Consider the following 13,374-nt stretch of genomic DNA (forward strand, 5'->3'; position numbering starts at 1 on the left):
ATTAAATTCACTAAATTAAGCCACAGAGATAGTACATAGTGTGCAGGGAACTTTGGGCATGGTGAGAGGCCTGCTGTTTCAAAAGGCAAAACAAGAGGACCACGAATCATATTTTCTGCCTGATTTGTTTATCCTTTTGATACTTGTACCAACACAAGACTTGATGGCCAATGACACAGGATGCTCAAGAAAATGCAATGCATAAAATATCACATGGAAATATGAATTTAGCTTATGATGAAAGTGGTATTAACAATTAAGGGGGTAAGAAAGAATTATCCCCAAAATGATTGCATAAGGTACACTGATTAATTTCTAACAAGACAAAAAAGTGCTTTCTCACTTTTTAAATGTATAGTTTTATAAATGTAACCATAAAACAAGTGTAAGGAAAAATAACTAAAATTTGTGGGAAAAGGACTTTGTAAGCATAAGAACAGGGGAAGCATCACAAAGGAAAGGACAGATTTAAGTATGGGAAATGTTTTGAAACTTTATTTTTTTGAAAAGCATGCTAATTTAAAGCCAGTGAATTAATTTCTGTTTTGATGATTTTTATCTTTTTTTTCCCCGTCACATTTGGGTCTTGATCCTGGTTGTGTATTTGCGAGGTCACCACCACTTTCCATACATAGCACCTTGTCTGACCTCTGAACAACTTGAGAAAGAAAACAAAAGAGTAAAGATGAAGGCCCCAGATCTCTGTTAGTACTGCTGATGTTTTAGCATGGAAGATACTCGTTAGTTGTGAGTCAGGTCTGAGATCATCCTGGCTGCTATATGGAGAAAGGATTTTTATCATGTCTTTTAACTTGTGGAATAAATCCACATCTTTACTACCCACTGGTTCAAAGCAGTTGTTCTGTCCTAAAGTACCCAGTTCTATGGTGTCTACTAACATAAAAGATGTAGGAAAACAGTATTGTTAAATGACAAGTTATGAAGCTCTTAGGGTCTTCCCCTGCCCACGATTATTTACCCTCACAGAACTCTGACACTGGCTTTTCTTCTTACATTCTAAGCTTATATAGATGTTCAATAAGCCTTCTTAAAAGGGTGGTGCATGAATTTTAATTCCCGGAATCAAATTTTGACTGAGCTGCTTAGGAGCTATGAAAATCTAAGCAATTTACTTAATTTTATCAAAGATAAACAACGCTGGATACTGGTTAAGGTGGTAAGGACAGATTTTAATCAGTAATATACTATTGAAATGGGAAATTGGGTCCAGCGTGAAATGAACTTAACTTGGATTTGTACAGAGGTGGCTGAGTGTTTTAAAGGGAGAATAAGGGCACAGAGAGGGGGAATGGAGGGGCTTGAGTAGAGTCAGGGAAATGAAGAATTACCAAGAGTGTGTTAGTGTAAATGCCATTAGGCCAGCTGTGTGGGCTACACAGAGACTGGGAGACAGAGGCCCTATCTTTTCTGATGATTACGTTTCAAATCCTTAAGAAAGACACTACTGAGTTGTAGGAGATAGATTTATACCTCAAATGGACAGAGGAAGGACTCAAATTGTGAATCCTTTTTAGTAAATCCTCTAATAAAGGGTGCTGAAGGGCCCATTATCAACGTTTATTTATTTTTGGGACAGAGAGAGACAGAGCATGAACGGGGGAGGGGCAGAGAGAGAGGGAGACACAGAATCCGCAGCAGGCTCCAGGCTCCCAGTGGTCAGCACAGAGCCCGACGCGGGGCTCGAACTCACGGACCGCGAGATGGTGACCTGGCTAAAGTCGGACGCTTAACCGACTGCGCCACCCAGGCGCCCCAAGGGCCCATTATCAATTGTTGGTTAGAACAAACAGATATTCTTTTCGCAGGTATAGAGGGCTAGGATCACCTTAAGGATGTGGCTGTGAGCTATTAGAAACTAAGTTAGTGTTTGCTTTTTGAAAATATAATGCTAAGTCTTTTAATTTGTGTGTGTAGGGGGCGGGTAGTGGATGAAACCAGTTGTTCTGAGTTTGTACTTTTCATAGGCCAGGGTTGAGGTCTCGTTGAGAAGCAGCCTCAGAGCAGGCTGGCTTGAGTTTGCTGAAGGGGAGCATCTTTGTCAATTCCCATCTAGAAAAAGGTAGTAGACATTATTTTCCTCCCTCACGAAAGGAAAATACTTGTTTCATGTGATCCTTTTCTTCCTGTCTTGAATGCATTTGTGTGAGATCGTGATGCTGGAGCTGCAGAAAAACTGTCTTGATTACCATGTAATTTTCACTACAGGTGAAAATTAGAAAGAGCCTTGATCCTTGATGATGGCATGAATCATAGATTCAAATCTGAACCGACGTTTTGCGGTCCCCCTTTTACTTTTCAATAAACGTAATTTTAGAATGGATTTGCTGCAAAGTGGCAAATGTACTAGAGAACTTCCATATACTCCTCATCGAATTCTATTATTAGAATCTTACTATTATTGGTCACAAGGAAGCAACATGGAACAGTAGTATTGACTAAGCTCCGTGCTTTATTTGGATTTTACTAGCTTTCCCCTTAGAACCCTTTTTCCTTTCTGGGATGCCCTCCAGAATACCGCATTACATGTAACTGTCATGTCTCCTTAATTTTCTCCGCCTAATGAGAGACTCTCAAGAGTACACTTGTTTTACACGAACTTGACAGCTTTTGTCAATGTACATGGTCGGGTGTTTTTGGGTTTGTCTAGTATTGTCCGCAAGGAAGAACTGGGGTTATGAGGTTTTGGGAGGAATACCAGAGATGAACTACCCTTCTTACATATGGTGAACCCAACATCAACATGATTACTATTAATCCTCATCACGTGACCAGGGAGTATCAGCCAGGTTTCTCCACTGTAGTTAATATTCTCCCCTTTCCACAATGTACTCTCTGGAAGCAAGTGACTAAGCATAGATGGCAATCAAGGCGGGGGAGGAGGCAGAAATTGAGCTCCATATCCAGGAAGGATTTGAACTTCGGTAAAGATGGTACCGGGAGAGCTACTCTAAAGAACGTGAAGTGGGGCGGGACTAACCGAGTAAAGGGGCGAGGCCGGGTCGGCCGGGGAAGGGAAAGGCGGGGTCAAGGCAAAGGTTGGCAGGTAGGGCCTGACGCTGTCTGCTAGGACGCTACCTCGGCCCGAGTCGGTGGATGGAGGGACCAGGCGGGGCCTGGCGGCTTTAGGGGCCGGGTCGGGACGCACGCCGGAGGAGGTTCGTCCCCTCTATTAGGGAAGGAAGGACTCCGCAGGCCAGCTGTATGGAGCTCAGCTTCCCTGCCCCGGGACCGCTGGGTCTTCTCATCCGTGACTCCGGCTGCGCGGGCCGGGGCGGAGCGGCCGTGGCGTTTCCGGGAACCTGGGCGCACGCGCACGCGAAGGCGCAGGCGCAATCGCACGCCAGGAGGCGGGGGCTACAGCACTACTGGACCTCCGCCGGTCGCCTGAGGACTTGGGTTGGTCAGGACTCGAAGCGGGCGTGGCTGCTCGACCTCTCCGTGTGACGCTGGGCTCTTGCCTTAACCCACGTTTCTCTGGGGCGCTGATTTTGGTTTCCTCGTGCGGTGTGCCCGGCGCCGCCGCCGCCGCGAGGTGAGCCGGGAGGACGACGGGGAGACGGAAAGCGGTGAACCCGGGGTCCCGGTCCCGGGATCGGGGAGCGCTGGAGCTCTCCGTATGTTTTCACTGTTCGGGGTGAAGAGAACAGTTCAGCTCGCAGACCCCCACCAGGCCTGGCGTTACGCTGCGACGGCCGTCACCTGGCCATCCCTCAGCGGGTGTAGCCCCTTCAACCGCGGTCGAGTCGCGCTGGGGGTGCGCGGGAGCCTGCGGCCGGGAGTTCGTACCGCCGGGGCCGAGACCCGGCCTCCCGTGCGAGTCCGTGCCTGTGGGAGCGAGGCCCGTGGCGTTCGGCGCGCTGTCACCCGGCGTCCGGGTGCGGGCGGAGCGCTGGGCACCGGAGGGGACGGGCCGCGGTTGGCCTCGGGACTCTGGGTAGATCGGCGAGCCTTCCCCCGCGGGGGTGGGGTCGCCGTAGCGCCAGGACTTCTTCCTCGTTTCCGTCCGGTGTTTATGAGTCGAAGAGTTTAAAAGCAGTCGTGTGGTTACGCTGCATACATATGCCCGCCCCTAAGGAATATTCCTGTTGTGTCACTTATGTGTTGAGACATATGTAAGGCAGAGAACGGGAGGCTGCCAAAGTAATAGTAAAGGCCCCCCTGCCCGGGCACGTCTTTGGAATAACCTTCCTTAAAGCCTCTTGTTTCATAAACGTACAGGATGCGTCAAAAGCCAACCCCAGTGGGATCATTGAATGTTCTGTAACTTTATTTTTTTCACTTAATGTATCTTGAACACGGTGCATACCTTCCTCTTATTAATGGCTGCATAATACTCCACTGCATTGTCTGTATCATGCTGGTGTGCTTAATGGATTTCATTTTTTAAGCTTCCAAAGAAGTACCATGTAGAAACTGCAGTGGTCATTTTTTAGCAGGAAAATACCATTTTTTAAAATTTAAATTCACGTTAATTAACATATAGTGTACTGGTTTTAGGAGAATTTAATGATTAATAATTTAATGATACAGTAACACCCAGCAAGTTCCCTCCTTAATGCTTATCACCCATTTAGCTCATCCCGCTGTCCACCTCCCCTCCACCAACCCTCAGTTTGTTCTCTGTCTTTAAGAATCTCTTATGGTTTGCTTCCCTCTCTGTTATTATCCTGTGTTTTTCCCTCCCTCCCCCGATGTTCACTGCTTTGTTTCTTTTTATTAAAAAATTTTTTTAATGTTTATTTATTTTTGAGAGACATAGAGAGAGAGACAGAATGCAAGCAGGGGAGGGGCAGAGAGAGAGGGAGACACAGACTCCGAAGCAGGTTCCAGTGTCTGAGCTGTCAGTACATAGCCTGATGTGGGGATCGAACCCATGAGCCAGGAGATCATGACCTGAGCTGAAGTTAGACTCTTAACTGAGCTGCCCAGGTGTCCCCATCTGCTTTCTTAAATCCCACATATGTTGGGGCACCTAACTGGCTCAGTTGGTTAAGCATCACACTTCACCTTAGGTCATGATCTCAGGGTTCTTGAGTTTGAGCCTTGGGTCGGGTCTGTGCTGACAGCTCAGGGCCTGGACTCTGCTGGGGATTCCGTGTCTCCCTCTCTCTCTCTGCCCCTCTCCCCCTTTCTCAAAAATAAATAAACAAATTCCACATATGGAAATCATTGTTGCAATTGGCAAGACTTCATTCTTTAAAAAAAAATTTTTTTTTTAACATTTATTTTTGAGAGAGCGAGAGAGACAGAGACAGTGTGAGCAGGGGAGAGGCGGAGAATAATGGAGACACAGAATCCAAAGCAGGCTCCAGACTCTGAGCTGTCAGCACAGCCTGATGTGGGGCTAGAACCCACAGACAGTGAGATCATGACCTGAGCTGAGGTCGGATGCTTAACCAGCTGAGCCACCCAGGTGCCCCAAGATTTCATTCTTTTTGAGTGCTGAGTAATATTCCAATACTCAGTGTAGATTTCACGATCATTTCTTTGTTTTGTCTGCCTTCTTGGTGGTCATTTCCTCTGTAATTTGTTGCAAACTCCCATTTACTTCTATTGATTTCAGGATCCTAGTTCTAAGAACAAATTATTTACTTCACATTGAAAGAGCATTTAAAGAAAAACAAAACTGCTTAGAGAGAGGGAGCATGTGTGTGCGAGTGGGGAAGGAGTAGAGAGAGAGGGGCAGAGAGTCCCAAGGAGGCTCTTGGCTGTCAGCGCAGCGGGGCTCATGAATTGTGAGATTATGACGTAAGCTGAAATCAAGGGTCAGACTCAACCAAGTGAGCCACCCAGGCATCCCAGAATGTTTTCTTTTTAACTCTAAGACTTAGCTTATAGAAGCTTTATGGCCATTGTTTTTCCCAAGTATGTTAGGTTGGTGCTTAGTAAATGTTGATTTGAATTGAGATACATAAGTCACCAAAGCACACAGTGGTGAAATAGTTGAGGATTTTGACGATTAATCAGCATTTAGTAGGACCTTAACATAAAACTGTTTCAGAGGGAGCAGTATAATGGGCCGTCCCTTACTGCATAAGGAATGATGATTTAGCTTACAGTATAAACGGTTTGTGTACAAAAACACTAGAGAGATGGTTTAGCAAATAATATACGCTTGTGTATTCAAATCCTTGTAGGTACAAAGAACAGTGCTTATCATACAGCTGGAAAGAAAGGCGAAGAAAAAGCTTTTATATTAGATTGGGCACCTGAACAGAAAGTGCAGTTTTGATATGAAGATGGGAAGAGGACGAACAAGCCGGATCAGAAGACGGAAACTCTTCAGAAGTTCTGTATCAAGAGGAGGTACAGTTTTGATCTTTTGGTGCCAGTGATGAAGAAAAGGAATCTTTTGTTAATTGGTATTAACAGACACATGTAGCTTTTCTCAGAGGCCCACGGGCAATGTTCAAAGAGAATATTAATACTCTTTTTAGGAATACCATTATGTTCTTTTAAACTCTTGTGGGAATGTCGGTGTATTTCTCATTGCTTCACCTGTGTCTTCTCTGGGAATGACTCCAGGTTTCCGTTTCCAGTCCTGACCTTTCTCTTGACCTAGAGCTACCTGTAGAATATCCGCGTTTGGATGTAAATTCATCATTTCAGATTCAGCATAACTGAGTCTGAGCAAGACATTGTATGTGGAACTGCTTGGCCAACAAATGCAGTTGTTACTTTTGATAAGAATTAATAAAACTTTTCCTACCTGATCCCAAGCCTGTCAGCACCATCTTAGGCAATCTTTTCCAGTTTCTTTCTTTGCTCTCTCTCTAGCTAGTGTCCTACTAAATCTTGTCTAGTTTTTGTTAGGTAGCTTCCCCCTCTCCCTTCTACTACCGAAAGATTTCAGCTTGTTCTTTGCTGGGTTATCTACACCCTTGTTTTTCTTCCCTGCTTATTTTTCCATTTGTTACTCTCAGTCTGACTTTCCTAAGGGACTATTCTCATGTTGCCTTTTTGGTTTAAAAGCTGCCAGGGATCCTCGTTCCGTTTTGCATGATAGATGAACTCCTCCTGCCTAACATTACCTTCCTTGTGAGGGGGCTTCACCCTGCTATTGCATGTACCAGAAGTATGTTCTCTACTCGCCGCTCCCTGGACACACCCCACATACGTCTGCCTCTGTCGTTCCTCTGAATCCTTCTTCCGTCTAGAACAGCTGTTTTCCTTCTCCTTGCTTATTCAGCTTTTCTCCAGCCTTTAAGACTGAGCTGAGGTCTTATTTTTTTGGCAATGCCATTTTCACTTTTTACTAATATCACCCTTTGCTAAGATGCTTATTGGGTGTTATTCTTAAAGGCCTACTTACTGGTTTTTTAGTTGTTTCTAATGGAGGTCTTATTTCCCAACTAAGCTGTCAACTTTTGAGGTTGAAGAACATGTTGAACATTCCCCACTGTTTCTAACATAGTGCTCTGTATATAGTAGTTGCTCATTAAATGCTCACTGATTAAATGCTCTTGCTGTAAAATCTATTCTCTAGTTTATGGTAACATATTTTGGAAGCCTTATATTTTGGATGGGGTTTTTAGAAAAGTTTTATTGAGGTATAATTGACATAGTGAATGCCACATATCAAGATAATGAACATATCCATCCATCTCAAGAAGTTTCCTCGTTTCCTGTTGTAATCCTTTCCTTTTGCCCCTCTTTAACAACAGCCCCATCCAGGCCACCACTGATCTGCTTTCTGTCACTATTGATTTATTTGCGTTTTATATTTTCATATAACCATATATATGTCATATAATAATATATAGTATTTGGCTTCTTTTACTTAGCATAGTTATTTTGAGATAATTGTGTTTATCAATATTTATTGTTTTTTATTGCTGAATACATTCCATGATTTGTTTGTCTTCTTGATGTACATTTGGATTGTTTTCATTTTTTTTTTCTTGCCTGTTAAAAATAAAGCTGTTAATGAACATTTGTGTACAGTCTTTGCTTTTGCATGGACACATGATTTCTCTTCTCTTGCGTCAATACCTAGGAGTAGAAAGACTGGATCATATGATATATGTTCAGCTTTTAAAGAAAAAGAAACTGTCAAGCAGTTTTTCAGTGTGGTTGTATAATTTCCACCAGCAGTTAGTGAGAGTTCCAGTTGCTCCACATTTTTGCCAACACTTCTTATTGTCTTTTTGATTATAGCCGTCCTAACGGGTAGAAGTGCTGTCATATTGTGGTTTTGATGTGTATTTTCCTAATGACTGGTGAGCTTATTTGCTATTTACATAGGCATTCTTTGGTAAACTGTTTAGATCTTTTGCCCATGTTTTTATTAGGTTGTTTTCTTTTTCATCTTCTTTTTTTATTTTGTTTTCTGGTTATGTTAAGAAAGGCATTCTCTTCCATTACATCTTCTATCTGGCTCTTATTTGTACTTGTGATGGCTGTTGATTTCTACACCTTGATTTTTTACGACACTGTGTTGGTAAATTCTCTTCTATCTATCTTTTTGCACTATTATTCTTTTATTGTTTTTTGAGCTGAAAATGATAATTTTTATTTATTTATAGCTTATTTAATTTTTAAAATTCCAGTACAACTAATGTAGAGTATTATACTAGTTTCACGTGTACAATACAGTGATTGCACAATTCTGTACATTACTCAGTGTTCATCATAAGTGCACTCTTAATCCCCATCAACTATTTCCCCTCCCCCCCGCCCACCTCCCCTCTATAACCATTGTTTGTTCCCTATATTTAAGAGTCTGTTTTTTTATCTCTTTTTTTTCTTTGTTTATTTCTTAAATTCCATGTATGAGTGGAATCATATGGTATTTGTCTTTCTCTGAATGACTTATTTCACTTAGCATTATACTCTCTAGATCCATCCATTTTGTTGTAAATAGCAAGATTTCATTCTTTTTTTTTTTTTTTTTTTTTTTTGGTCGAGTAGTATTGCAGAGTGTGTGTGTGTGTGTGTACACCACCTCTTCTTTATCCTTTCATCTTATCAGTGGCCACTCGAGCTGCTTTCATAATTTGGCTATTGTAAATAAGGCTGCAGTAAACACAGGGGTGCACATATCTTTTGGAATTAGTGTTCTTGTATTCTTTGAGTAAATACCCAGTAGTGGAATTACTGAGTCATATGGTAATCCTATTTTTAAAAAATTTTTGAGGAAGCTTCTTACTGTCTTTGTCAGTGGCTGCACCAGTTAACATTCCTACCAACAGTGCATAAGTGTTCCTTTTTCTCCACATACTCACTCATACTTGTTTTGTTTATTGTGCTTTTGATTTTAGCCATTCTAAAATCACAGGTGTGAGGTAATATCTCATTGTGGTATTGATTTGCATTTCCCTGATGATGAGTGATGTTGAGCATCTTCTCATGTGTATGTTGGCCATCTGGATGTCTTCTTTGGAAAAATGTCTTGTTTTCTTTTTCTTGACTACTGAGAGTTCTTTAGATATTCTGGATACAAGTCTTTGATCAGATAGGTGTTGTGCAAATGTTTTCAATTATTCTGTGGCATTTCTTTACATGCTTTTAACAGTGTCTTTCTTTTGAAGAACAGAAATTTAAAATTTTAATAAAGTCCTCTTTATCAATTTGTTGTTTTAGGGATCTTCCTTTTGGCGGTGTACCTAAGAAATTTATGTAACCCTGGGTTGCAAAGATTTTCTAGTATGTTTTCTAGTAGTAGTTTTGTAGTTTCAGGCTTTATATTTAAGTCTGTGATTAATTTTGAGTTGATTTTTATAGATGGTGCAACATAGGAATAAGTGCATCCTTTTTTGCTTATGTAGATCCAGTTCTTTCAGCAACATTTATTGAGAAAACTGTCCTTTTCCACTGAATTGCTTTTGCACCTTTGTAAAAAATCATCTCTTCGTATATTTGTGAGTCTGTTTTTGGATTTTCTTTTCTGTTCCATTGGTTTCTTTATTAGTCTTGATGACAGTATTACATAATATTGGTTACTATAGCTTATAATAAGTTTTGAAATCAGTATTTCAAAGTGGTTTTGACTATTGTAGGTCCTTTGCATTTTCATATGGCTTTTAGAATCATTTTGTCAATTTATACAAAATGTCTGCTTGAATTTTGATTGGGTCATATTGAATCTATAGATCACTTTGGTGAGAATTTGACATTTTAACAATATTGAGTCTTCTAATCCATAAACAAGGTATATTTCTCCATTTATTCATGTTACTGACTTGAGATCTTTTAAAAAATTATTTTTAATTGTGATAAAATACACATAACTTAAAATTTACCATTGTAACCATTTTTAAGTATACTCCAGGAATGTTAAGTACATTCATATTGTTGTGTGATGAATCTCCAGAACTCTTTTCATCTTGTAGAACTGAAAGTCTATACCCATTAAGTAGTAACTCCTCATTCTTCACTCTTCCCTAGCCCCTAGCAACAACCATTCTGCTTTCTGTTTCAATGATTTTTCATCAGGTGTGTAGGTTTTTTGTTAGATAGTCTTCATCAGATTCAGGAAATTTTATCCTTGCCTTGTTGGCATTATTTACAGGAATGAATGTTAAATTTTATCAAATGTTTTTCCTGAATCTTTGAGGTGACCATGGTTTTTCTTTTCTAGTTCATGTTATTTAGTCATATTTTAAAATTTATTCTCTTTTATAATAGGACTGTGTGAGACCATTACTTCTTAAATGGTGATCTGATTACATATTGATCTTATTCTCCATTTTTTCTTTTCTCTCTTGATTAGTGAATGAGAGCTACAAGCCTGAATTTATAGAGCTTAAGAAGTGGCTGAAAGATAGAAAGTTTGAAGATACAAACTTAATACCTGCTTGTTTTCCAGGTAAGGCCTGTTATTCAAGTCTCATGACTTTTTTCACATGAGAGACGTGTGGGCCCAGGTGATAGGAAAACACGTGTAGTTCTTAAAGGTGGTCTGTATTCTGTCTGGGAGCACATCTTCTGTTGTGTGTCAGGCTTCCTACTTTGTAGCTGTCATATTTATTTATCCTTCGCCTTCTTTTAAAAATAAGTTGAAGTGGCTTATGGGGAGAAGTTCCCAAGTGGTGAAATAATATCAAAAATTATAAAAGGAAAATGAGCATAGAAAAATAAGGTGAAGGCAGGGATAAGAAAATACATAAAAGCCCTGATTCTAAAATCTTATTGTACACCTGGGAGGTGAGCCACAAATTTGACTTGTCTTTCCAGTGGCCAGACACTTTATATGATCAACACCTGAGTCTTTGTGTTCTGTAAAGAAAATTAAATCGTTTACATGGCAGAAGTGCAGGTATTCCTGGAAGAGACCTGAAGGAAATGTCTTTGCTGGGTCTTCATAGGGAAGACATTTATGTAATGTACCTGGTGTCCTTATCATCATGCTTATGGTGGTTTCATGGGATTTTTCAAGCCATGCAGGCTGATGGGATTATTCCATAGCTCAGGTGAGTCAAAACAGTTTTCTAAGAGAAGGAGATTCCAAACAACCAGTGGAGGTGCTCATTCTCTGGTGGTGTGGCTCGAGGAGAGGAGTCCTTAGGAAGGCCTCAGCTGGCTTGTGGCTGTGCTCCCCAAGTGTTAGAGGAGGAGCCCTCTGTGTGCCTTCTGTGTGGCCGTAGCTTTAACAGTCACCTAAGCAGAGGCCAATTAACATAATTTTCTGAAGTTCAGGAGCTTGATGTGGAGTTTGGATTAGCATTTTCTTCTGGAACATTCTCTCATAGAAGTTGGCAGCTTGCTCTGGGTGTGTGCCTGCATACCACCAATTCCATCCAGAAGTGGGCTTGAGGTATCCGTGGAGAGGACCAAGATGCTTTTCGGAAGGATTCTGGGTCTGGTGTAGCATAGAGACTGCTGTGCCGTCAGGGCAGGTATAGCACACTTACCTTACAGAAAATTAAATCGTATGCCTCTTGAGTGCTCCTTTTGGCCACTGAGATGATTAAGTAGCCATTACATAATTTAACTTTGAGCGGATTAACTTCCTTATACATCACCAAGATAAATAATTAACCATGTGTGGGCCTGGTTGAATGAGGTGATGTGTGTAGTTATTCCCTGTGCGTCAGTTACACATGGTGACTTTGGGCTAAAATACTTGCCATTATCTGTTAGGACTACTCCTATTTAAGACGGTAAACCTTTTTTGTCAGGCTCTGGCGGAATGTTGAACTTTCTGTTTTTGTGTGTCAAGCACAAAAAATAGTAAAAGCCATGCTCTTAGATTTGACTGGATGGAGTTCTTCACAAGATGATCAAGAGGACATAGTGTCAGGCATGGACTTGTGCCTTTGGCCTGTCTATGCCTCAGATGTCTCTTTGCCTTAAGAAGGATAGGATTAAAATTACCAAGCAGGGATTGGCATATGCTTAAATGGGATGCCTGAAAATAAGTAATCTAACTATAATTTAGAGCGGTAAAGAGTTACCGTTTTTAGTGGGAACAACTGTCTCTGGGCCCACCTCCAGATTCGTGGTCACAGAGAAGCTAAAGCAAAACGGTTTGGTAATGATCAGAGCCCACTACTTACATTTCTAGGGGCAAAGAACCTTCTGTCTTAGTCAGTTTGGGCTGCTGTAGCAAATTACCATAGACTGGGTAGCTTAAACAACAATTTCGTTCTCACAGTTTTGGGGCTGGGAAGTCCAAGATCATGGCATGGGCAGATTGAGTGTCTGGTGAGGACTGATTCCAGGTTTACAAATTGCCATCTTCGTGCTGGGCCCTCACGTGTTGGAGAGCAGGGAGCTAGACAAGCTTTCTGGTCTCTTCCTACTGCTGCCATAGGCACCAAGTCCCATTCATGAGGACTCCATCCTTATGACCTAATCACTTATTGAAGGCCACACTTCCTAACGTCCTCACATTGTGGGTTGGGATTTCAACATATCTTCTCTAACTGCTTTATATATTTTTAGCTCTTAATCTGATGGGAAGGAACATTTGTGGGAGTCTGTCCAAGTGTACAAAATTCTGGGGACTTAATCTTGGTTTGTGGAGGGGCAAGGCAAGACTCCTCAGTTGCAAGCAGGATTCAGTCTTTAGACTCTCACCTGATTTGAGTACTGACCCTACTATTTCCTTTTGCCACCAAAAGCACTGGCCAATCTGGGTCTCCCAGTTAGATTTATGATTGCAGAAATTTTAAGGTGCTGGGAAGTCTGTAATAAGCTTTACTTTTATAAGATCCTAATGGCCACCTCCTACCTTGCCTTAGTAAGTGCAGGTGTCTGTGATTTGTTTTCTGATATTGAACGCTATGTTGTAGAAATACAGGCGAAGTATCTCCCAGATTTATTTCATATGCCAGGTTCTGTTCGTATATATATTTGAAGAGAAATTTCCACTTAGATTAGTATGCGGGTCTTTTAAAGGATGACCTTGTA

At 41.4% G+C, this 13,374-nt stretch overlaps 1 protein-coding gene across 9 annotated transcripts in view; it reads left to right on the top strand.

Moving 5' to 3' along the window:
• SETD4 (SET domain containing 4) overlaps positions 1–13,374 on the top strand; it is a 91,631-nt gene that overhangs the window by 42,897 nt on the left and 35,360 nt on the right. For 4 of the 9 annotated variants that reach the window (XR_008297543.1, XM_053220582.1, XM_053220581.1 and 1 more), the window contains exons 1-3: positions 5,277–5,434; positions 6,159–6,327; positions 10,733–10,828. Coding sequence is in view for 4 of the 9 variants with exons in the window: in XM_053220582.1 (XP_053076557.1) it covers positions 6,255–6,327; positions 10,733–10,828 (169 nt within the window). In the remaining 5 variants the exon portion in view is untranslated. Of the gene's footprint in view, positions 1–3,026; positions 3,177–3,344; positions 3,554–5,276; positions 5,435–6,158; positions 6,328–10,732; positions 10,829–13,374 lie in introns of those variants that run through there. The other 5 variants (XR_008297544.1, XM_027041644.2, XR_008297547.1 and 2 more) reach the window with 3 other exon arrangements.

The sequence above is a fragment of the Acinonyx jubatus genome, chromosome C2 (assembly GCF_027475565.1).
Source record: "Acinonyx jubatus isolate Ajub_Pintada_27869175 chromosome C2, VMU_Ajub_asm_v1.0, whole genome shotgun sequence".
NCBI lineage: Eukaryota > Metazoa > Chordata > Mammalia > Carnivora > Felidae > Acinonyx > Acinonyx jubatus.